Source organism: Oncorhynchus mykiss, chromosome 5, assembly GCF_013265735.2.
Source record: "Oncorhynchus mykiss isolate Arlee chromosome 5, USDA_OmykA_1.1, whole genome shotgun sequence".
Classification (NCBI taxonomy): domain Eukaryota; kingdom Metazoa; phylum Chordata; class Actinopteri; order Salmoniformes; family Salmonidae; genus Oncorhynchus; species Oncorhynchus mykiss.
The window spans coordinates 54,167,915-54,194,159 of NC_048569.1; the positions used below are offsets into that span (position 1 = coordinate 54,167,915).

Genomic DNA, 26,245 nt, shown 5'->3' on the forward strand with positions numbered 1-26,245 from the left:
AAACCATTTAAGAATGTTCCTGATGTGTTTCATCTGATGCGTTTCTTCAGGGAGAGACCCTCGGCGGCTGAGTGCCTCCAGAACCCGTGGGTACGGGGCGAGCGGGCCCCCTCCAAACACAGAGACTCCATCTTGTGTTTCTCCACTGACAAGCTGCAGGCTTTCCTCACGGAGAGAGAGGTGAAACGAGACCAGGTCCGCACCAAGCTGCAAGGCCCGTTCTTCCAGTAATTATACTTCTCTCTGATGTTTAGAGTAGGGCTTGTAAGGACTTACACATGAACTGGCGCTGGATGACGTCTCTTCATAGCCCAGATCCTGATCACAGAATATGTGACCTCTTACAAATGTTGACCTAAAATGGAGAGTGGTCAAATGTGTGCGTATCAATGGCTGCCTAGAGTTTTGTTAAAAGTTTGTCTGAAGGACTTGGACTTTGGCTTTGGTTGAATGACAGCGCCATGGTATCAGGGAAATGTTTAGTTAAATGCTTCCTGCAAATACTGTTGCATGAGTTTGAAAACATGATGATATTGATGTGTAAAATGCATCATCCCTTTGAGTTTGCAGCATTGGACACTAAACACATTTGACATTTACATTTGAGTCATTTAGCTGACGCTCTCATCCAGAGCAGTTAGACGTTTGTAATAACAAAGGCTGTTGCATCTCGCCATTCAGACAATGTTTGTGTTTTTTTTTTGTGAATCTTAACAATATGTTTGTGGTTCATTAGCCAAAGTGAAAGATCAGAGGAGGATTCATATGCCCAAAGCATAGCAAGGGCCCCTACCAGAATACGGCTTTGTCTCACAAAAGGAGGAACATTGAAATATTTATATATAAATATCGATAGATATTTACACTACTGCAATGTTTTCAACTGTCTTATTGTTATGTATAAATGCAGAAACAGATTATATCAACGGAGAATAAGATCACGAGTAAACTAAGCATATTTTTGATGATCCTTTGTTTGATTTCATGGCGTATACCTTGTGACGGATGTACCTGAAAGGCTTATTAAACAGTATGTTAGTAGTACGTTTGACCTGCTTTTTATTCATCTAGCTCAGTTGCATGCAAAAACAGACACACAAAGACACACACGTTGTCCTTTCTGCTGGAAGGCTACAGCAAGTAACCTTGAGAGTTAAAATGACCACCTCGGGACTGACCTGTGACCTCTAAAAGCTGTCGGGTCCTTACCCAGCCAGTTACATGTTCATCCACAAAGACACTCAACAACACACATCCCTTCCTTTTTTTTGTGTAACATTTACTCAAGAACTTTATCATTGATTAAAACCAAGAGAGAAAATTAGACTACAGGATACAGAATGGTTTCTTACTATTGGACCAAAAACCGGTTTAGATTAAAAGACAGTGTAGTGTTTACCTCAAAGGTATTCCGCTAATGTGACATTTCACAGCTAAGACAGTTTTATAGTTTTACTACTTCTCGGGTTGTTTGTCCATGATATGTTGGATGGTCATCACACATGTTAAGTCAGGGGCATGTTAAGTATGATGTCGAACCTTGACAATGAAGGTTTCTATTTGTCGACAGGAAGTAGACATTTACTAGCATCTACTGTATACTCGACACGTACTGTTGAAGTCAGAAGTTTACATACCTCAGCCAAATACATATAAACTCATTTTTTCACAATTCCTGACATTTAATCCTAGTAAAAATTAGGATCAGCACTTTATTTTAAGAATGTGAAATGCATATTGTATGTTTCTCTGCAACGCTCAGAACAGTTCTTTATGTGGCTAAATCAGCTGATGTCTCAGGGGAGTGGATCTTATTGTGTTTCAGTGTTGATGCAGTATCATAGATGGTGTTGTTCATGCTGGAGTAAAAGTATTCATATCTCCCGTAAAGTACCAGGCAAGAGGAAGACTGGGACACTGTTACTGTAGCTCCTTATGACTTGATGACCTCCTGAACTTTTGTTATTTCCTGTTGAGGAGAGGAGTAGAATTGTGAAAAATGATGAGCATTAAGCCATACAAATGTAATTAAATGCTTAACCGATTACCCTCTTTACTTATCTCCAAAATAAAATAAACATCTGAAAAATGTAAAAATTGTACAGGAAAAATTGCAAGATTATAGCAAAAATAATGTCCTCAATCTTTCAGTAAAGAGATGCACAACTTCCTCTCAGATTATGGCTGAACTATGCCTCTTTTAGCCTCACCAAGAGGTTAGCCTCACCAAGAGGCTTGATTGGGTCGATAAGTGTTGGGCTAAGGTTGCTATAGTATTTATTTTTTTAAAGGCACACTTGCTTTTTCCATTCGCTTTTTGCCTCAATTTTTCAAAAAACATCATCTGTGAAACATTTAATAAAATCTGTATGGCCTTAGGAAGGAAAAGGCACAACTCTCGCACACAATTGCCAACTTGGGTAACACATAATTTAAGATGCCCCTATAAATGTGTAACTACAAAGCAATAACTGTAGAAAAAACATTGTAGTTACATACGACGTGTGATGTAATAACATAGTAAGAGTTTATCAGTATAGGTTATTACACAACTGGAACACAGACTGTCATTTACCCGTTGAAGTTAAATCCACATCTGTTGTGTAATTAATTACCCGTGTTCTATTTTATGTTATTACACATTTCTTTGTTCCAGTGTGTAACTAATATGGTTTGTAGTTACACTTTTGGAAGTCTCCTGTGTATTACCGTGTTATGAACTCCAATCCAAACGGCTAACATTGCTACATGTAACTACAAAGGGCCAGTAAAAACTAAATCACCAGGTAGTCTCAGGGGTTGACATGGTCTTGATATGTGGATCTTAGTAGACTATGACCTGGTAACAACACTTGTAACAAGGCATACCCTGCCATTAACTAAAGATTGTTTTCAGTAAAAAGTCTATTGCCACGCTACATAAACCAGGTATATTGAATCAAATGCAGTGGCGAACCGTGACTATTGGACCTTCAGTGGGGGTCACAGCGGTCTAAGGCACTGCAACTCAGTGCTATTGGAGTCACTACAGACTCCGGTTCGATTCCAGGATGTATCACAACCGGCTGTGATTGGGAGTCCCATAGGGCGGCACACAAAAATAAGAATTTGTTCTTAACTGACTTTCCTAGTTAAATAGAGATTGAATTAATTAATTAACATGCGGTCTAGTGTCTGAGGGCCTCGCCAATGGCTGATTTAGCTAGCTAGATTTGTCTCCCCAGAAACCACCAAAGAAAAATTCAGACTGGACCTTTTTTTCTCTTCCGTGTTTAACCCTTCCCTTTCCAACACAAACTGAAGAGGTGAAATCAGAATATAATTTAAATGATCGAAAAAAATGTTTCATTTTAAATGTAAATTTTTAAAAAGAACACATAATTTTACACATCCTTAGACCTTTTCTGAAGGCTTTTTCTCACAGATCCCCACTGATCAAATGTTACGGTTAGAAGAATGTTGTCACAAAGGTTGCACATGTATTTACAATGTGCTTACCCAAGAGCAAGCAACTTAAGGTAGAGTGAAGTAACCTTTTTGAATTACTATATAGTTACAAAGTCTCTTTTGTTATAGGCCTATGAAAGTATTTTGCCTTGTGATCTCATGTGGCAGGCCAAAGAATTCCATCCATGCAAAATCTGCCAAATAGAAGATCCTGTATACGTTGTATTTTCAACCAGCAGCTACCGGGACATAACACTGATCACATTTTTTTCCCCCACTTTTTACAGTGTTAGTTTCATCAGCTGTGCAAAATGATACAAAACACAGGCAAAAAAACAGAAGTTTGACTGCACTGGGCCTTTAATGGATTTAATAAAGATTCATATTCAAAATCAATCTCATTTAATACAATGCTGTAGACGAGTAGCTAGGCCTGTAGCTACATTACATGGTCAAAAACAAACATTGTAAACAATTTGAATTGGTTTTATGCCATGAACGTTAAAAAGTTATCATGAGGAGATAGTGGCCAGGTTAACAAAATCAAAGCATGTCTTACCTTCTCCAAAAACGGTAACTACATATTAAGTTGCTTGCTCTTGGGTAAATACATGTATATCCTTTATAACAACATTGCAATTACAAAGTTTTTTGTCAAATGTTGTGATGTAGTACAAAGTAATCAAAAGGGTTATGCCTAATGTCGCCTCATTTACCCATTTGGGGTTGGAGTTCTTGACATGGTAATACACAGGTGACTTCCAAAAGTATAATTACAAAACATATTAGTTGCATACTGGATCAAGGACGTTGTGTAATAAAATAACAACATAAAATAGATTATGAGTCACTACACATGTGGAATTACCTTCATTCAGCGAGTGGATTTGTGTGGAATTACCTTCAGCGAGGGCATTTGTAATGACAAAGTCCTTGTTCCAATTGTGTAATTACCAATAAACACTATTAAAATGAAATTAAATAGCAGGTTTGGCCTTGAAAGGCCTTCATCAGAATCACATCCGACATTTCCTGTTGAGACAGATATGAGAATATAAAGTGTGTTTACAGAACCTCAGTACAAAAATGATTCTTGTCCAACCTGGACATCGAGTCATCAACAACTCCTCCATCTACTCTTTAGACAATCATCCCCTTTTCAGACTCACCTCCTTAAGAACACTTTGCAACTTCTCATAGGCCTCATCCAAGTCGCTGTTGACAATGACAATGTCAAACAATCCAGGCTCGTTGCCTAAAATAGTGAAGAAACAATTATGGAAACACTACTCAAATCATGCAATGGACAATGCTTAGTTCAATTCCCATCCCTCAAGCCTGTGTCGTCTTAAAACCATTTAACACAGGATAGTATGGGGGACCTACACTCCTCCATGTCAGTCCGGGCTTCTTCCAGGCGGCTCTGTATTTTCTCCTCTGTCTCCGTTGCTCTACCCCTCAGACGTTCTTCCTGTCCATATCAATGGTCCCCAAAAACAATGACAGTTTATACAGTAGCAGAGAGGCAGTCAACTAGATTCAGACGCGGGCTGATTCCATTCTTAATGAATGGTCAGCGGGCCAGAACATAATCATTTGTACACTACAAACAGACCACAAATAAGCTCAAAGGTCTTATGTATTTCACAATAACATAATTTCATAATCACATATTTATCAATTTATTCATAGGAATACTAGGGAACAGGATTCATGAATGACTTATTTTTTTGTTGAATTCCTAGTGATTTAACAGTCTTCTTGGTCCAACAACATATGTTTTCTTATTTCTTTACTTAAAACTTTGGGGGGCCAAATAAAAATCGCTTAGGGGCCAAATTTGTCGCCTGTTGCGGACCCCTGCTGTGGAAGAACCCTGTGGAATGTATGGTTGTGGACTCTTACCAGGACCTCAATAGAGGGGGGCTGGATAGAGATGTAGATTGGGTCCAGGTTAGTCTCCTTGATGTGCCTCACTCCTGCGATATCCACGTCCAAGATACAAATGAGGCCCTTGGCCCTCACGTCCTGTACAGCACTCTTACTGTGGAGAAAACAAATAAAATAGAATATTTCTTCATTGCTACGTTACTTCATTGCATCCACGATTCCACTGAACAAACTAGAAATGATATATCTTTCCACAACTATCACTGATTCATACTATAAGACATTTCGGTGCCAACAGAAAATTCCCGAAAATATACTCTACCTTGTTCCGTACAGGTTGCCCGAAAACTCATCAGTCTCAATGAATTCTCCCTTGTCAATATCCTCCTGCATAGCCTCCCTGTTTGTGAAGTGGTAATCTTGAAAAGGACAGGAGAAAAGAAGACGAGGTTAGTCATCAGTCAGCCTGGATGGAGTTCTCTCAAAACAACTGTGGGTAAGTTCACAGGGTACAATACATTTATATTGATTAGTAATCAGGCACTAGAAAATGTGTTATAGAAAGAATGCAAGGACAAGTATGGGTAGACAGGGAAATTAGCATTCACATCACTACACATCACTGTGTCCCTACCATTGCGATTATCTTATTCCTCCACAACATCACAGTGGATCTAACACAGTGGGGAGAACTCTGTAGGTAACACAGGACAACCTTGTCACGATCACATTTACAGGGACAACAACACTCATATGGAACCTAGAGCCACTGACGTCAACACATACACATATAGCATCACAACATTACAGGTTTGTTCAGAATGAATCCCAGCACATTACAATGTGTCCAGGTAAAAGGTAGATGGATAGAGGATTTCAATGGATGAAGGTGAAAATTATTTAAATGATTCATAAAAAATAGACAATGAACGTATATGGGGGGGAAGTAAACTATCACAGACTGATTCCAACAAGCTCACTGTCATGGTGGTGCAGTTTCTGTGTCATTTTTCGTAAGAAAACACAAAGGTATATTGATCAAAGAAATATAAATAATATCAAGGATATTTGCCTTTACAACAGGACCAGACCTTACTAGCAGCTATGATCCATACTATAAATTGATATTGCTGAACTGGAGCTATATTAAACAAACGGCTGTACTATGAAGCCTATCAAAATCAAAATGTTGCAATGCTATTGATGGGTACAGAACAGACATTTTATGGGTGTGAAGACTTCTCTCTTTGGGTCTGGAGAGGGGATCCACTACTGAGGAATTACAGGGGGCTAATTTCAAATGCTTTTTACTCCAAAGTGCAAACTGGCATTTGTATTCCTTTGAATAATAGACAGAGTACTTTCCATGACTATTAAGCCCTTGGTGTTTGGTCACTCTGTACTTGAAATATGAAAGTAACCCCCATCACTCTCTCTTGGTAATGTTTTTATGAATCACATTTAGGTGTGGTTCAATAGAAGCCTAAATTAGGAGGATAGCTACACCTGCGGATGAAACAGAAGATAGGACGTCTGCTACGGGCAGTAACATAGCCCCCAGAAGCATAGGCAGACCGAACAGGCCTACGGAGAAGAAAAAAAAGGCATAAACAAAGATGTATATCCCTGTATCTTACAGGGGGATACTTGGGAGAGCCATTGGTGCAGTTCGCTTGGGAGTAAGAAGCATTGGAGCTTCAGTGTCAATAGTAGAGTGGGAGAAGAGGTAGGCACAAAAAGGGCAAAAAGGGTATTGAAAGAGTGGAAGAGTCCATTTTTTTATATTTTTTTATTTAACCTTTTATTTAACTTGGCAAGTCAGTTAAGAACAAATTCTTATTTTACATTGACGGCCTACCCCGGACAAACCCTCCCCTAACCCGGATGGCGCTGGGCCAATTGTGCGCCGCCCTAAGGGACTCCCGAAAAACCTGGAAGTAGTAGGTTTAAGATTTTTTTCATATATATATATATATATATATATATATATATATATATATATATATATATATATAGTACCAGTCAAAAGTTTGGACACACCTACTCATTCAAAGGTTTTTCTTTATTTTTACTGTTTTATACATTGTAGAAGACATCAAAACTATGAAATAACACACTGAATCATGTAGTAAGAAAAAAAGTGTTCAAAAGATTGCCACCCTTTGCCTTGATGACAACTTTGCACACTCCTGGCATTCTTGCATCCAGCTTCATGAGATATTCACCTGCGATGACGGATTTAGGTATGGATGACATGAGCAGCTGCCCAGGGCGGCATCTTGTCCAGGTGCGGCACAGGGCGTCCGCACAAAAAACAAATCGAAATGGTGACATTTGTGCGATAGAAATTTGAGCTGGTATACAGAAGATAGCCCTATTTGGTAAAAGCCAAGTCCATATCATGGAAAGAACAGCTGAAAAAAGCAAAGAGAAACGACAGTCAATGCGGAAAATGTCAAGAACATTGAAAGTTTCTTCAAGTGCAGTCGCAAAAATCATCAAGCTCTCATGAGGACCGCTACAGGAAAAGAGTTTCCTCTGCTGCAGAGTATAAGTTCATTAGAGTTACCAGCCTTACAAGTGACAGACACATCTCAACATCAACTGTTCAGAGGAGACTGCGTGAATCAGGCCCCTCTTTTACGCTGCTTCTACTCTGTGTGTTATCTCTGCATAGTCACTATAACTCTACCTACATGTACATATAACCTCAATTACCTTGACTAACCGGTGCCCCCACACGCGGACACCAACGTCTTGCTGCCAGACAAGCCTAACACGTTATTTTCCTGCTTTGAGGATAACACAGCATCACTGACGAGGCCAACAACCGAGAACTGTGGGCTCTCCTTCTCTGTGGCCGACATAAGTAAGACATTTAAGCGTGTTAACCCTCGCAAGACTGCAGGCCCAGACGGCATCTCTAGCTGCCTCCTCAGAGCATGTGCAGACCAGCTGGCTGGTGTGTTTACGGACATATTCAGTCTCTCCTTATCACAGTCTGCTGTCCACACATGCTTCAAGATGGCCACCATTGTTCCTGTACCCAAGAATGCAAAGGTAACTGAAGTAAATGACGTAGCACTCACTTCTGTAATCATGAAGTGCTTTGAGAGACTAGTCAAGGATCAGATCACCTCCACCTTACCGGTCACCCTAGACTCACATCAATTTGTTTTCCGCCCTAATTGGTTCACAGATGATACAATCGCCATCACACTGCACACTGCCCTATCCCATCTGGACAAAAGGAATACCTATGCAAGAACGCTGTTCAATGACTATAGCTCATCATTCAACCCCATAGTGACCTTATAAGCTAATCATTAAGCTTGAGGCCCCACCAATCTTAGTCATTGGTGCTTCCTGCTTTATTTTTTGCTTGTAAGCAGGAATCAGGAGAATAGAATTATGGTCAGATTTGCCAAATGGATGGCGAGGGAGAGCTTTGTACAAATCTCTGTGTGTGGAGTAAAGGTGGTCTAGATTTGTTTTCCCTCTGGTTGCACATTTAACATGCTGGTAGAAATTGGGTCAAACAGATTTGAGTTTCCCTGCATTAAAGTCCCCGGCCACTAGTAGTGCCGCCTCTGGATGAGCATTTTCCTGTTTGCTTATGGCGGTATACAGCTCATTGAGTGCTGTCTTAATGCCAGCATCGGTTTGTGGTGGTATATAGACAGCCATTAAAAATATAGATAAACTATCTTGGTAAATAGTGTGGTCTACAGCTTATCGTGAGATACTCTACCATAGGCGAGCAAAACCTCAAGACTTCCTTAGATTTCATGCACCTGCTGTTGTTTACAAATATACATAGACCATCACCCCTTGTCTTACCAGAGGCTGCTGTTCTATCCTGCTGAAAAACCTTAAAACCCCGCCAGCTGTATGTTATTCATTTCGTCGTTCAGCCACGACGAAACATACTTTTTACAGATTTTGATGTCCCTTTGGTAGGATATACATGATTGTAGTTAGTCTATTTTATTGTCGATTGATTATACATTGGCTAATAGGACCGATGGTAAAAGGTAGATTACCCTCTCGGCGACAGATCGGTACAAGGCACCCGGACCTTCGTCCTCGATACCTCTGATTCTTTCTCCTGCGAATGACGGGGATGAGGGCCTTGTCGGGCGTCTGAAGTAAATCCTTCCCATCTGACTCATTGAATAAAAACTATTCCTCCAGTACAGGGTGAGTAATATCCTGATGTCTTGACAATCTTTTCGGTCATAAGACACGGTGGCAGAAACATTACGTACAAAATAAGTTGCAAATAATGCAAAAAAAACATACAAAATAGCACAATTGGTTACGGGAGCGTAAAACGGCAGCCACTCCTTCAGCGCCATTCTTCTGAACCAGGTGACCTGGCCTCCACAATCACCCGACCTCAACCCAATTGAGATGGCTTTGGGATGAGTTCGACCGCAGTGTGAAGGAGAAGCAGCCAATAAGTGCTCAGCATATGTGGGAACTCCTTCAAGTCTGTTGGAAAAGCATTCCTCATAAAGCTGGTTGAGAGAATTCCAAGAGTGTGCAAGGCTGTCATCAAGGCAAATGGTGGCTACTTTGAAGAATCTAAAATATATTTTGATTTGTTTAAAAACTTCTTATGGAGGTGGTCCCTGCACAGGGATAGCTCAGCGGAAATTTCAGAGCGCCACCCATAGTACTTGAGTAAAGTACTCGATAAAGCTCAAACTTTCATAAAAATACACAAGGTACTGAATTAAAGCTACACTCGTTGTGAATCTAGCCACCAAGTCAGATTTGTAAAATGCTTTTCGGCGAAAGCATGAGAAGCTATTATCTGATAGCATGCACCCCCCAAAATACCAGCACGACACGTAAACAACAGATTTTGCGGTAGCGGCGCTACCCAAAACGCAGAAATAAAATATAAAACATTCATTACCTTGGACGAGCTTCTTTGTTGGCACTCCTATATGTCCCATAAACATCACAATTGGGTCTTTTTCCCGATTAAATCCGTCATTGTATACCCAAAATGTCATTTTCTGAAGACCAGTCTGATGCTGAGAAAAGTCCATTTACAAGACGCAACGTCACTTTTTAAAATTACAAAAGTCGCCTATAAACTTTTACAAATCACTTCAAACGACTTTTCTAAACCAACTTTAGGTATTAATAAACGTTAATGATGTATCAAATTGATCACGGGGCGATCTGTATTCGATAGCAGCAAGTCTGGAAATCATCGTCCATTTTTTCAGTTTCACAACATACTGTGATGCGCCTCAAGAAAGGAGGGGTCTATTCGTGTTGTAACCAAGGATAAATGATTCTGATATTGATAGCAATGGCGACATCGTATGGCAGCTGTAGGCGTTTACAGGGGGTTCGCATATATTTTCTCTCGTCTTAAACAATTCATTGAATGGCGGACGAATATTTTGTTTTTGTTTTTGGTAAACAGTTTTACCAGGGATTTTTACTCCTAAACACGTTCTGTTATAGCCACAGACCCGATTTAACCAGTTTTAGAAACTTCAGAGTGTTTTCTATCCACACATACTATATTCCTGGCATGAGTAGCAGGACTTTGAAATGTTGCGCGATTTTTAACAAAAAGCTGCGAAAATTCGCATCATCCATAACAGGTTTTAACACTTTTTGGTTACTGAAAGATTTCATAGGTGTTATTTCATAGTTTTGATGTATTCACTATTGTTCTACAATGTATAAAATAGTAGAAATAAAGAAAAACCCTTGAATGAGTAGGTGTGTCCAAATGTTTGACTGGTACTGTATATATTTGACAGTTTGTGGGCAATTTGATATGATAGTTGTTGACAATTAGGCTAAATGTCTTATAAATGTCCTATGAATATAACATGATTAAAAATGACTCAAGAGCCATAAGAGTCTAGTAATATATCTCTGATATAAACTCAGCAAAAAAGGACCCTGTCTTTCAAAGATAATTCATAAAAATCGAAATAACTTCACAGATCTTCATTGTAAAGGGTTTAAAATACTGTTTCCCTTGCTTGTTCAAAGAACCATAAACAATTAATGAACATGCACCAGTGGAACGGTCGTTAAGACACTAACAGCTTACAGACGGTAGGCAATTAAGGTCACAGTTATGAAAACTTAGGACACTAAAGAGGCCTTTCTACTGACCTTGAAAACACCAAAAGAAGATGCCCAGGATCCCTGCTCATCTGCGTGAACGTGCTTTAGGCATGCTGCATGGCGGCATGAGGACTGCAGATGTGGCCAGAGCAATAAATTGCAATGTCCGTACTGTGATACGCCTAAGACAGAGCTACAGGGAGACAGGACGGGCAGCTGATTGTCCTCACAGTGGCATACCACGTGTAACAAGACCTGCACAGGATCGGTACATCCGAACATCACATCAGCAGGACAGGTACAGAATGGCAGCAACAACTGCCCGAGTTACACCAGGAACGCACAATCCCTCCATCAGTGCTCAGACTGTCCGCAATAGGCGGACCTGTTGTAATAGGACCAGTTGTAAGGCAGGTCCTCACCAGACATGAGGCTCATCCTGACATGACCCTCCAGCATGACAATGCCACCAGCCATACACCTCGTACTGTGTGTGATTTACTGCAAGACAGGATTGTCAGTGTTCTGCCATGGCCAGCGCAGAGCCCGGATCTCAATCCCATTGAGCACGTCTGGGACCTGTTAGATCGGAGGGTGAGGGCTTGAGCCATTCCTTCTCTGTTCCGCGGGTGATGTGGAGGTAAACCCAGGCCCTGCATGTCCCCAGGCACCCTCATTTGTTGACTTCTGTGATCGAAAAAGCCTTGGTTTCATGCATGTCAACATCAGAAGCCTCCTCCCTAAGTGTGTCTTACTCACTGCTCTAGCACACTCTGCTAACCCTGATGTCCTTGCCGTGTCTGAATCCTGGCTCAGGAAGGCCACCAAAAATTCTGAGATTTCCATACCCAACTATAACATCTTCCGTCAAGATAGAACTGCCAAAGGGGGAGGAGTTGCAGTCTACTGCAGAGATAGCCTGCAAAGTAATGTCATACTCTCCAGGTCCATACCCAAACAGTTCGAACTACTAATTTTGAAAATTACTCTCTCCAGAAATAAGTCTCTCACTGTTGCCGCCTGCTACCGACCCCCCTCAGCTCCCAGCTGTGCCCTGGACACCATTTGTGAATTGATCGCCCCCCATCTAGCTTCAGAGTTTGTTCTGTTAGGTGACCTAAACTGGGATATGCTTAACACCCCGGCAGTCCTACAATCTAAGCTAGATGCCCTCAATCTCACTCAAATCATCAAGGAACCCACCAGGTACAACCCTAACTCTGTAAACAAGGGCACCCTCATTGACGTCATCCTGACCAACTGGCCCTCCAAATACACCTCCGCTGTCTACAACCAGGATCTCAGCGATCACTGCCTCATTGCCTGTATCCGCTACGGAGCCGCAGTCAAACGACCACCCCTCATCACTGTCAAACGCTCCCTAAAACACTTCTGTGAGCAGGCCTTTCTAATCGACCTGGCCCGGGTATCCTGGAAGGACATTGACCTCATCCCGTCAGTTGAGGATGCCTGGTCTTTCTTTAAAAGTAACTTCCTCACCATTTTAGATAAGCATGCTCCGTTCAAAAAATGCAGAACTAAGAACAGATATAGCCCCTGGTTCACTCCAGACCTGACTGCCCTCGACCAGCACAAAAACATCCTGTGGCGGACTGCGCTAACATCGAATAGTCCCCGCGATATGCAACTGTTCAGGGAAGTCAGGAACCAATACACACAGTCAGTCAGGAAAGCTAAAGCCAACTTCTTCAGGCAGAAGTTTGCATCCTGTAGCTCCAACTCCAAAAAGTTCTGGGACACTGTGAAGTCCATGGAGAACAAGAGCACCTCCTCCCAGCTGCCCACTGCACTGAGACTAGGTAACATGGTCACCACCGATAAATCCATGATTATCGAAAACTTCAACAAGCATTTCTCAACGGCTGGCCATGCCTTCCGCCTGGCTACTCCAACCTCGGACAACAGCTCCCCCCCCCCCGCAGCTACTCGCCCAAGCCTCTCCAGGTTCTCCTTTACCCAAATCCAGATAGCAGATGTCCTGAAAGAGCTGCAAAACCTGGACCCGTACAAATCAGCTGGGCTGGACAATCTGGACCCTCTATTCCTGAAACTATCCGCCGCCATTGTCGCAACCCCTATTACCAGCCTGTTCAACCTCTCTTTCATATCGTCTGAGATCCCCAAGGAGTGGAAAGCTGCCGCAGTCATCCCCCTCTTCAAAGGGGGCGACACCCTGGACCCAAATTGTTACAGACCTATATCCATCCTGCCCTGCCTATCTAAGGTCTTCGAAAGCCAAGTCAACAAACAGGTCACTGACCATCTTGAATCCCACCGTACCTTCTCCGCTGTGCAATCTGGTTTCCGAGCCGGTCACGGGTGTACCTCAGCCACGCTCAAGGTACTAAACGATATCATAACCGCCATCGATAAAAGACAGTACTGTGCAGCCGTCTTCATAGACCTTGCCAAGGCTTTCGACTCTGTCAATCACCGTATTCTTATCGGCAGACTCAGTAGCCTCGGTTTTTCGGATGACTGCCTTGCCTGGTTCACCAATTACTTTGCAGACAGAGTTCAGTGTGTCAAATCGGAGGGCATGCTGTCCGGTCCTCTGGCAGTCTCTATGGGGGTGCCACAGGGTTCAATTCTCGGGCCGACTCTTTTCTCTGTATATATCAATGATGTTTCTCATGCTGCGGGCGATTCCCTGATCCACCTCTACGCAGACGACACCATTCTATATACTTCCGGCCCGTCCTTGGACACTGTGCTATCTAACCTCCAAACGAGCTTCAATGCCATACAGCACTCCTTCCGTGGCCTCCAACTGCTCTTAAACGCTAGTAAAACCAAATGCATGCTTTTCAACCGTTCGCTGCCTGCACCCGCACGCCTGACCAGCATCACCACCCTGGATGGTTCCGACCTTGAATATGTGGACATCTATAAGTACCTAGGTGTCTGGCTAGACTCTAAACTCTCCTTCCAGACCCATATCAAACATCTCCAATCGAAAATCAAATCAAGAGTCGGCTTTCTATTCCGCAACAAAGCCTCCTTCACTCACGCCGCCAAACTTACCCTAGTAAAACTGACTATTCTACCGATCCTCGACTTCGGCGACGTCATCTACAAAATTGCTTCCAATACTCTACTCAGCAAACTGGATGCAGTTTATCACAGTGCCATCCGTTTTGTCACTAAAGCACCTTATACCACCCACCACTGCGACTTGTATGCTCTAGTCGGCTGGCCCTCGCTACATATTCGTCGCCAGACCCACTGGCTCCAGGTCATCTACAAGTCCATGCTAGGTAAAGCTCCGCCTTATCTCAGTTCACTGGTTACGATGGCAACACCCATCCGTAGCACGCGCTCCAGCAGGTGTATCTCACTGATCATCCCTAAAGCCAACACCTCATTTGGCCGCCTTTCGTTCCAGTTCTCTGCTGCCTGTGACTGGAACGAATTGCAAAAATCGCTGAAGTTGGAGACTTTTATCTCCCTCACCAACTTCAAACATCTGCTATCTGAGCAGCTAACCGATCGCTGCAGCTGTACATAGTCTATTGGTAAATAGCCCACCCATTTTCACCTACCTCATCCCCATACTGTTTTTATTTATTTATTTTTATTTTTCTGCTCTTTTGCACACCAATATCTCTACCTGTACATAACCATCTGATCATTTATCACTCCAGTGTTAATCTGCATAATTGTAATTATTTGCCTACCTCATGCCTTTTGCACACAATGTATATATAGACTCCCCTTTTTTTCTACTGTGTTATTGACTTGTTAATTGTTTACTCCATGTGTAACTCTGTGTTGTCTGTTCACACTGCTATGCCTTATCTTGGCCAGGTCGCAGTTGCAAATGAGAACTTGTTCTCAACTAGCCTACCTGGTTAAATAAAGGTGAAATAAATAAAATAAAATAAATAAATTCCCCCTAGGAACTTGCAGGTGCCTTGGTGGAAGAGTGGGGTAACATCTCACAACAAGAACTGGCAAATCTGGTGCAGTCCATGAGGAGGAGATTGCAGTACTTAATGCAGCTGGTGGCCACACCAGATACTGACTGTTACTTTTGAATTTGACTCCCCCCCCCCCCCCCCACACACACACACACACACTTTGTTCAGGGACACATTATTCCATTTCTGTTAGTCACATGTCTGTGGAACTTGTTCAGTTTATGTCTCAGTTGTTGAATCTTATTTTCATACAAATATTTACACATGTTAAGTTTGCTGAAAATAAACGCAATTGACAGTGAGAGGACATTTCTTTTTTGCTGAGTTTATGTCATTCTACTGTACATTCACTTTAATATTGTTTTCTGTTTTTAGTTATACTTATGTATGATGGAAAACATCACTTTGGCTTTTTTACAATTTATTTTACCCCCTTTTCTCCCCAATTTCGTGGTATCCAATTGTTAGTAGTTACTATCTTGTCTCATCGCTACAACTCCCGTACGGGCTCGGGAGAGAAGAAGGTCAAAAGCCATGCGTCCTCCGAAACACAACCCAACCAAGCCGTACTGCTTCTTAACACAGCGCGCATCCAACCCGGATGCCAGCTGTACCAATGTGTTGGAGGAAACACTGTGCACCTGGCGGCCTGGTTAGCACCCAGCCCACCACAGGAGTCGCTAGTGCGTGATGAGACAAGGATATCCCTACCGGCCAAACCCTCCCTAACCCGGACAACACTAGGCCAATTGTGCATCTCCCCATGGACTTCCCGGTCGCGGCCGGCTGCGAGCCTAGGCTCGAACCCAGAGTCTCTCGTGGCACAGCAAGCACTGCGATGCAGTGCCCTAGACCCCTGCGCCACCCAGGAGGCCACTTTTGGCTTTTCAGCGAGCTGTCTGAACATTAATAGTCTATGCAGAAATGTAACAATTGTGTGCAGATACAGAGCCTTCAGAAAGTATTCAACCCCTTGGATTTTTTTTTGTTGTGAAACAGCCTGGATTGAAAATTACATTGATATTTCGTATCACTGGACTACACACAATACCCCATAATGTCAAAGTGGAATTATATGTTTTAAATATTTTAACAAATTAATGAAAAATGAAAAGCTGAAATGTCTTGAGTCAATAGGTATTCAACTCTTTTGTTATGGCAAATTTGCTCAACAAGTCACAAGTTATTTTTGAATGACTACCTCATCTCTGTATCTTTAAGGTCCCTCAGTCTAGCAGTAAATTTCAAACACAGATTCAACCAGAAAGACCAGGGAGGTTTTCCAATGCCTCACAAATTATGGCACCTATTTGCATATTTAAAAAAAACAGACATTGAAAACCCCTTTGAGCATGGTGAACCTGGTTCAGTCCGCTTTCCAACAGACACTGCGACTCAAATTCACCTTTCAGCAGGACTATAATCTAAAACACAAGGCCAAATATACACTGGGATGCCTTACCAAAACAACAATTAATGTTTTTGGGTGGCCTAGTTACAGTTTTGACTTAAATCTGCTTAAAAATCTATGGCAAGACTTGAAAATGGCTGTCTAACAATGATCAACAACGAACTTGACAATACTTTTTTAAATAGTATTGTGCAAATATTGCACAATCCAGGTGTGCAAAGCTCTTAGAGACATATCCAGAAAGACTCACAGCTGTAATCGCTGCCAAAGGTGATTGAACCATCTATTGACTCAGGGGGGTTGAGTACTTATCAATATATACATTATTTTTTTGATTATTTTTTTACAAATGTTAGAATTTTTCTTCCATTTTGACATTACAGGGTATTTGGTGTAGATTGTTGTCAGACAATTTTAATCCCACTTTGTAAAATGTGGAAAAAGTCAAGGGGTGTGAATACTTTCTGAAGGCACTGTAACTGCCACCACACTCAACATTCATGGCACTGCAACACACATTAAGTTTGAGGCCTGGCGTTCATACGGTAGGAAATTCTTACTAAAGATACAGTAGAAGGCCAGCACCATTCTTGGCCTGGAGAGCACCACCAATATCCTTCTGGGTTTACAGACATGATCTGTGTTTATGAGTAAGAGAATGATACTGTACCTTTGCCATCTACCTCTCCTGGACGTGGGTCCCTTGTTGTATCTGTAAGGACACATTTAGTGAGCATAAATGTAACACCCATCTTCTTCTGTGAGCATACATGTCATAAATGATACAGAATGATATCAATAACCTCAACCAATGATGAGCATTCAAAGACATGCCAGACAACCCTAACTGTATGCCGTTTCTTTTGTGCTCAGTGGTCTTCCTCGTGATCCAGTCGATAGCCATCAAGAAGTGAAATGGTGACAGTGGATATCCCTGTCTCGCACCAATCAGTACAGCCATAACTAAACTGTTAAAAAATTGTTTGAATATGAGTGGTCTACAGAAATATCACACTCCAAGTACTATGACAAACGGCCTGTAGTTAGATAAGGCTGAGACAGTGGGGATAGATCCTGCTCCGCTACCACTGGAAACTACATGTTGGGTGACACAATACGTACGTGATACGCTGAAGCCGAAAACTCCCTTGTAGTCCTTCAGCAGCTTCTTCAGCAGAGTGCTCTTCCCTGCCCCTGAGGGGCCACTTATTACAACAGGCCTGGGTCCTGACATAATACTGACGCAAAGGGAGAGAGGGATTGAATACAATGAAAGATTTTGTTATAGGACATGTGTGGCTATGATATGCATAATAACAAAATTCTTCTTCTTACGAATTGCATCTTTCTTTCTTGGTTGACTGAACTTTAGTAATTTCCTGTAGAGACAAACATGTGAGAAAATTGTGTGAGACCACTACTGACTGACTCAAATTTAGAGAATTCTACTTTGTCCCTATTCTAAATGTAGACAGTCATCCTCTCTTCAGACTTACCTCAATAAGAACACTTTGCAACTTCTCATAAGCCTCCTCTAAGTCATCATTGACAATAAGCATGTCAAACACTCCAGGCTCGTTGCCTAAAATAGGAAAGTGATAAGTCATAGCATGGATTATTAGTGGTTCCATCCATATTTTCCAAAGATTTGCAGTACAACTATGTCTATATGGGACAGTAAGGGGGGCCTACTGAGCTCCATGTCAACCCGTGCTGCCTCCAGACGCTTCTGCAGACTCTCCTCTGTCTCCGTATTTCTGTCCCTCAGACGCTTTTCCTGTACACATCAATTGTCCCTAAAGCTATTACAATATCTACATTTCAAGAGTACATTCATACATTTCAAGATACTCATGTCACTAGCTCAAGGATGACATTTCCAAGGGCTAGCATATGTGATCCTTTTCATGATGTCGCACGTCACTACTGTGCATTTCAATGTTGTTTTTTTTTATCAAAAGGCGTTTTGGGGCGGAAATACCTTCTTGAACATGTGAACTTTCATGTGCTTTAATAACAAACTTGTATGCCATTTGTAAATACTAATAAACATTTTCAATTACAAGCCTAGTTGGTTTAGCGACTGAAAAAGGAAGGAACCCTCCCACTTGCCATGATTGGTTCAGATAATGGATGGGTTGGTCATGCTGAGAGAGGAGTTCGGATTGGTTTGCCACTTCTGTCTATAACATGATCTGCTCAGTATGTGTAGTAGATCATCCTGGCTTTTTTGAAAGACAATGTTAGCCATAGAGAACTGCAAAAGTGTGGCTACTCCTCTCAACAACATTGTTGCCCCGAATTTAGCAGACGCTATCGACAAAGATCAGTGGGAAAAGGTTGTGATGGACTGACGTTACTTTCTGCACACAGTTGACTGGAGTGACTTTATTTTAAGTCAGTTAAGAACACATTCTTATTTTCAATGACAGCCTAGGAACAGTGGGTTAACTGCCTGTTCAGGGGCAGTTCGGGGGTTTGAACTTGCAACCTTCCGGTTACTAGTCCAACACTCTAACAACTAGGCTGCCCCAACTAGGCTACCCTGCCGACTTGACACAATAACGGGCCAAACAAGCTATAGCTAGCTACAAACCAAATGGAAAATACACGCTTCTGTGAAGCATTCATCCATATATACGGGTAAGAGTCTAGCTACATTTTCAGAATTTATACATTTCTACGTTCTTTATACGTTCTTGGTCAGAAAGTCATTTTCATTGCAAGTTAACTAGCGAATGTTAGCTTGCTGACTCGTGTATGTTATGTGTAGTAATATTATTCGTATCTCAGAAATATATTTGCATTGCTAGTTATAGCCTAATGTTAGCTAGCTAGCTAACATTGAACCTAGTTGGTTAGCTTTAGCTACCTGCAAATTCATACTCAAGCATTTCATGGGTGGTAGCTAGCTATGCCAATTGTTTATATTGTAGCTATGGGTTGGGAATATAGTTCATTTATTAGCTAGCTAGCTAGCTACATGTCTGAACTAAAGACTTTCACTTCGCAAGTGAATGATTACATGACCCATCAAGTTACCCAGGCGTATCTGGGGGAGATTACAGCCATATTTCATGAATATGTGTACATGTGTAGACAATAATGACCCATCCACTTAGCTAGATGTGGCTGGGGGATGATTATAGCATTTCCTTCACATGACCCATCAATTTAGACAAGTTTCTGGGTAAGCATAATCTAATAATAAGAAAATATTTATATTATATTTTTATCTGGACACTGAAAGTCAGGTTAGGATATAGGCCAAGGACTGGATAAAGTGTATTTTTACCTGGAGTTTTACCTTATTGTAGGCTACTACTTTCACCACTTTTAGTCTTGAAATCTTTGGTTATTTTCCTTAAAGAGATGGTTGGGGATAAGGTTTAAGAGGGTGTGAACGATGCTGAATAGGTGTAGACAAAGAAGAGCTCGCCGCTATTGTAGGTGTACCAAAACATTCAAGAGACATTTTCTCAAAAGTGGAGTTACAAGTTTATCAAATTTCAAAGCAGAATAATGTTCCCATTCTTCTTCATCTGCAGTGTATGATATACCATTTTGTAGCTCTGAGTCTCTACTTTTATCCAAAAATAGCAGTCCAAGCACAGAACATTGAGGAATGCCAAAATAGACAGTAGTACCCTTTGCGTTGTGTGATTGTGGACTTGTTGCAGAGTTTACAGTCGATCAGCCATGATACAGTGCCTTGCGAAAGTATTCGGCCCCCTTGAACTTTGCGACCTTTTGCCACATTTCAGGCTTCAAACATAAAGATATAAAACTGTATTTTTTTGTGAAGAATCAACAACAAGTGGGACACAATCATGAAGTGGAACGACATTTATTGGATATTTCAAACTTTTTTAACAAATCAAAAACTGAAAAATTGGGCGCGCAAAATTATTCAGCCCCTTTACTTTCAGTGCAGCAAACTCTCTCCAGAAGTTCAGTGAGGATCTCTGAATGATCCATTGTTGACCTAAATGACTAATGATGATAAATACAATCCACCTGTGTGTAATCAAGTTTCCGTATAAATGCACCTGCACTGTGATAGTCTCAGAGGTCCGTTAAAAGCGCAGAGAGCATCATGAAGAACAAGGAACACACCAGGCAGGTCCGAGATACTGTTGTGAAGAAGTTTAAAGCCGGATTTGGATACAAAAAGATTTCCCAAGCTTTAAACATCCCAAGGAGCACTGTGCAAGCGATAATATGGAAATGGAAGGAGTATCAGACCACTGCAAATCTACCAAGACCTGGCTGTCCCTCTAAACTTTCAGCTCATACAAGGAGAAGACTGATCAGAGATGCAGCCAAGAGGCCCATGATCACTCTGGATGAACTGCAGAGATCTACAGCTGAGGTGGGAGACTCTGTCCATAGGACAACAATCAGTCGTATATTGCACAAATCTGGCCTTTATGGAAGAGTGGCAAGAAGAAAGCCATTTCTTAAAGATATCCATAAAAAGTGTTGTTTAAAGTTTGCCACAAGCCACCTGGGAGACACACCAAACGTGGAAGAAGGTGCTCTGGTCAGATTAAACCAAAATTGAACTTTTTGGCAACAATGCAAAACGTTATGTTTGGCGTAAAAGCAACACAGCTGAACACACCATCCCCACTGTCAAACATGGTGGTGGCAGCATCATGGTTTGGGCCTGCTTTTCTTCAGCAGGGACAGGGAAGATGGTTAAAATTGATGGGAAGATGGATGGAGCCAAATACAGGACCATTCTGGAAGAAAACCTGATGGAGTCTGCAAAAGACCTGAGACTGGGACGGAGATTTGTCTTCCAACAAGACAATGATCCAAAACATAAAGCAAAATCTACAATGGAATGGTTCAAAAATAAACATATCCAGGTGTTAGAATGGCCAAGCCAAAGTCCAGACCTGAATCCAATCGAATCTGTGGAAAGAACTGAAAACTGCTGTTCACAAATGCTCTCCATCCAACCTCACTGAGCTCGAGCTGTTTTGCAAGGAGGAATGGGAAAAAATGTCAGTCTCTCGATGTGCAAAACTGATAGAGACATACCCCAAGCGACTTACAGCTGTAATCGCAGCAAAAGCTGGCGCTACAAAGTATTAACTTAAGGGGGCTGAATAATTTTGCACGCCCAATTTTTCAGTTTTTGATTTGTTAAAAAAGTTTGAAATATCCAATAAATGTCGTTCCACTTCATGATTGTGTCCCACTTGTTGTTGATTCTTCACAAAAAAATACAGTTGTATATCTTTATGTTTGAAGCCTGAAATATGGCAAAAGGTCGCAAAGTTCAAGGGGGCCGAATACTTTCGCAAGGCACTGTAGTCTGCGTTCCATTGTGACATTTAAGAGCCTCATTTGATATACTCCATGAGGCTCTTAAATGTTTCATAATGGGCCATGCTGACTATTGCGGCTCTGAACTCTGAATTGGGCATTACCAGGATCTCTATAGAGGGGGGCTGGATAGAGACATAGATAGGGTCCAGGTCAGTTTGCTTGATGTTCCTCACTCCCTGGATGTCCACATCCAGAATGCAGATGAGACCATTGGCCCGCACTTCATCTACAGAAGACTTGCTATGTAGAAAACAGGAAATACAAGTTATGTTCATTCATTTTTTCACAATTCCATTGAACAGCAGAAACAAGAACATATGCATCTTTCCACCTGGTTTTGCACAGTAGGTTTACAACATGGGGGCTTTTAAACAATACATATGGACAGCGTAAGAGTGACACCTCACACCAGTGACTATTCCTCACATGCTCCAGTATGACTAGGCTAGAGGATAGATTTCTGGAAAACCTGAGAAGTCACCGGAATTTTGCAACTCATTTTGATGTCAACAGAAAGTTATCAAAATGTACTCTACCTTGTTCCATACAGGTTCCCGGAAAACTCTGCATTCTCAATGTATGTCCCATCGTCAATATCCTCCTGCATAGCCTCCCTGTTGGAGAAGTGGTAATCTTCAGATAGAGCAGAGAGGAAATTATGTTGTTAATTGCTGAAGCCAGCATTTAAGTTACAAAATCAGAAGTGAAAACCAGAAGTTACAAAACCAAACTTGATTAAAAGCCTGGAGAGCATCACTGATATCCATCTGGGATTACTAACATGAGATGAGATGAGACTAACTGAGATGGGTTTACAGACATGATCTGTGTTTATGAGTGAGAGGATGTTACTGTACCTTTGCCGTCTACCTCTCCTGGTCGTGGGCTCCTTGTTGTATCTGTAAGGACACATTCAATGAGCATTAATGATCAACATCCGTCATCAACATCCAGTCATACGGAATGCAATCCACAACCTTAACCTTATGTGCGTTCAAAGACATGCCAGACTACCCTAACTGTATGGCGGTTCTTTTGTTTTCAGTGGTCTTCCTTGCAGCCATCAAGAAGAAGAATGGAGATAGAGGACATCCCTGTGTCACACAGATCCGCACAACCATAACTAAACTGGACATGGATGGTATACGGGAATATCCCACCCCAAGTCCAATGACAAACAGCCTATGCTTGGATACAAATTGGGATACAATAACCCAGACCAAAGTCCTATGACAAACGTGGCCTAGAGGTAGAGAAGGCTGAGACAGTAAGGACAGATAGGGCCTACTGCTGTCCCACTTCCTCCCAGACAGGATATTGGGATAGGAGTCAAATGGCGGGTGAAGCACAAACGTACGTGACACGCTGAAGCCAAAGACTCCATCGTAATCCCTCAGCAGCATCTTCATAAGAGTGCTCTTCCCTGCCCCCGAGGGGCCGCTCAGAACAACAGGCCTGGGTCCTTCCATAACACTGGAGAGGGAGAGAGGAAATACAATGAAAGATACAGTGAAAAAACTGTTTATACTGTAAAATTATGTACATTTAGATTATTATTTTTTTCAAAACCAATGCATTTGCTACACAAATAATCTTAAACTAATTTAATTGAGCCACGCAATCCGTTTTAGACACTTTGGGATCATTTGGGCATGAAATTAAAACATACTAACTTTTGGACAAAACTGCTTCAGTTAGTATTTTTTGGCACCAGCCAGGTAAACCAAAACCAAAGCATGGATTGTTGTCTCTCTTTGTACAAAGACTGCTTATAGCGTAATCGAAGTCTGTGCACGGTTGTGTGAAAATAGTGACCTTCTATGCAAAGTAGCGATGACTGGCGTAGCCTTTCACTATTCAGTAGCCCACCACTGTCTAGCCTGCCACTACCATGACCAGGAACAGATATACACAAACAATAATGGAATGAAGCACACTCAAGATTTATTCTGTAACCTTCAAAATGATTAAGTCAGGCCCTGACTAACTCCACTCATAGGAGCCAATCTGCGTAGAGTGCTTGGAAGCGAACCAGCTAGCGAGCCTATAGCTAAGCAGTTCTTCCTCTGGCCTCTTCCTCTGGCCTTCCTCTGGCTCAGATGCTAACGTCTAATCCACTGATCCAGTGAATAAGCCACTATGATTTAATGTCTACGCCACAATCAGACATGGGGGGGGGGGGGAGCCATGTGACTGCACATTAGGACCACACGACGAGTGTCAAGAGGTTTTAAAGGGTTAAACACAAAGCCCCACGAAAACCTTAAGAGAAAATTGCATTTTCGACCCCTGAGTGTTTAATCTAGCTAGGTGGTCATAATCACTACTTTCATTTAGATCATAGATGTGCAGCTATTCCAGTAACACAATTCTTCCACGAAACCAACATTAGGTTCCACAACAAATTCATCACGTCAGCGATAGCCCAACTCAACATTATACAAATGGGTAGACATGTGATTTGATGGAGCAGGCTGGATGATAGGACCTTGTAAGCGGGATTAGGCCAAGGCCCATATTCCACGGTCCACTCCAAAACAGATGCCATGCTCTCAAGGTGCGTTTAAAAAGGCCTTTTCGTTAAGTCAATCCAAATGGAACATCAGGTACAGAGCTGGGTCAACACCCTTACAGTGTATCTGCCAGAAGAAAGGCATATTGGCTTGTCTACTGTGACTCGGACAATAAGGATATTCCCAGATATACACCGTGTTCAAATAGGTGCGTTTCAAGTCAGTCAGTAGTGGTGGCAAAACACTGGAGGTAATGTCTGAAGCTCTTCATCCTATTGGTGAAAGGATGTTCTTGCTGACTTTAGACTCAGTGGCTAATCAGCCCATCTGACCTATTTCGAGTCCTGTTTGACTCCCTATATCAATGAGGTCGTGACCCTTCAAGGATTTTTCCTGGGAAAACACACTCCAGGCTGTCAAACTCTTTACTTATTTAATTGGAGTGTGTACCAGACTTAACTCGAAGAGAGACGTAGATCATTGAACCATCACAACCCAGATCCCTGTCTGCTGACCTTAGTTGGGCATTTCATGAAAACAACAGACCAGACTGGCCATAATTGAATAAATGAGCTAAGGGTCTATTGCCTAACCCCTTAAGATGACTCAACTTCACAAAGACAACATACCGTAGATGTTACTGTTATTATATCTAATCATTGTATAACCTTTTCAAATATACGTTGTCAATAATTCAGGGGAATCCTACTAACGCGTACAGCTGAGATCTCCAAGCACGGCAACAAAAGAACATTCAAGGACTACATACTTGTGAATGATTTCCAAATGTCGATGTGGAGTCCATAAAAAGCAATTAGTTGTACAGAGTGTAATTGCCAGGTTACATTGATTACTGAAGACAGACCTCAGTTTCAACTTGATGTACTGTATATTAGCTCTGTCCTACTGTATATTAGCTCTGTCCTACTGTATATTATTTCTGTCCTACTGTATATTAGCTCTGTCCTACTGTATATTAGCTCTGTCCTACTGTATATTAGCTCTGTCTTTCTTACATCTTTAAAGTTGCATGTTTGTCTTACCTTATCTCAGTGGCTGTACTGGGTGGCTGTAGAGAAGATGTCTCGGAGTGATTGAGATGGAGGAGAGAGCTTTAACTGGGTGTGTGTTTGTGAGTTGTTGGTAGGTGTGTGTCAGACTGATTGACATAGACAGCTTACTGACAGCCTCAATTACCACCTCCTCCCTTCAGCTCATCAGCCAATCGCATGCTGGCATGCTGGCCTTGTTTATCTGAGCCGTCCAAACAGGTAGCGCCTTAATTACTTCAAGTCATGTGACAGGACTGGCCCTGTTGGCTTCTCGGCTCCGTTTTTATCTGATTTGTCACAATGTATCACTGGTCAATCAGGTTGTCGTCCTCAGCTCTTGGCTAACAAACCCTGTAAACTTCTTAATGAAGGAGGAAATGTGATTAAGGGGAACAAAAGGCCACACCATCATTCACTTTAGTATACACAGACACAGTCGAGGGACATAGAGCTTGTTTGATCTAGTAGATTTGCAGTCTGTAAGTGAGAGGTGGCTGCCTTGGCATGGATGGTGTTACATGCAACACTGGTCTCACATAGAGG

At 41.9% G+C, this 26,245-nt stretch overlaps 2 protein-coding genes across 6 annotated transcripts in view; one reads left to right on the forward strand and one right to left on the reverse strand.

The window, feature by feature from the left end:
* The window catches only part of obscna (obscurin, cytoskeletal calmodulin and titin-interacting RhoGEF a), an 85,604-nt gene extending 84,560 nt beyond the window's left edge, over nucleotides 1-1,044 (forward strand). Inside the window, exon 81 of the mRNA XM_036979050.1 lies at nucleotides 51-1,044. Within this exon, the coding sequence (XP_036834945.1) occupies nucleotides 51-231 (181 nt within the window). The 3' untranslated portion in view covers nucleotides 232-1,044. The remainder of the gene's footprint in view (nucleotides 1-50) is intronic.
* On the reverse strand, nucleotides 1,043-25,700 carry LOC110524046 (guanylate kinase-like). Of its 5 annotated transcripts, none has more exons than XM_021603342.2 (16): nucleotides 25,694-25,700; nucleotides 23,495-23,610; nucleotides 22,995-23,036; nucleotides 22,674-22,770; nucleotides 22,239-22,377; nucleotides 18,490-18,574; nucleotides 18,294-18,379; nucleotides 18,133-18,176; nucleotides 17,920-18,035; nucleotides 17,468-17,509; nucleotides 6,844-6,921; nucleotides 5,660-5,756; nucleotides 5,353-5,491; nucleotides 4,834-4,918; nucleotides 4,617-4,702; nucleotides 1,043-1,969 (listed from the first exon to the last, which is right to left on the reverse strand). In XM_021603342.2, exons 2-16 carry the CDS (start codon nucleotides 23,604-23,606, stop codon nucleotides 1,934-1,936), a joined length of 1,284 nt encoding a protein of 427 aa, XP_021459017.1. In that variant the 5' UTR covers nucleotides 23,607-23,610; nucleotides 25,694-25,700; the 3' UTR covers nucleotides 1,043-1,933. The 5 variants fall into 5 exon arrangements, with proteins under 5 accessions (XP_021459017.1, XP_036833736.1, XP_021459019.1 ...); XM_021603341.2 differs by lacking the exon at nucleotides 1,043-1,969 and adding an exon at nucleotides 3,102-4,479; XM_036977841.1 differs by lacking the exon at nucleotides 6,844-6,921.
* Nucleotides 25,701-26,245: the final 545 nt, after the last annotated feature.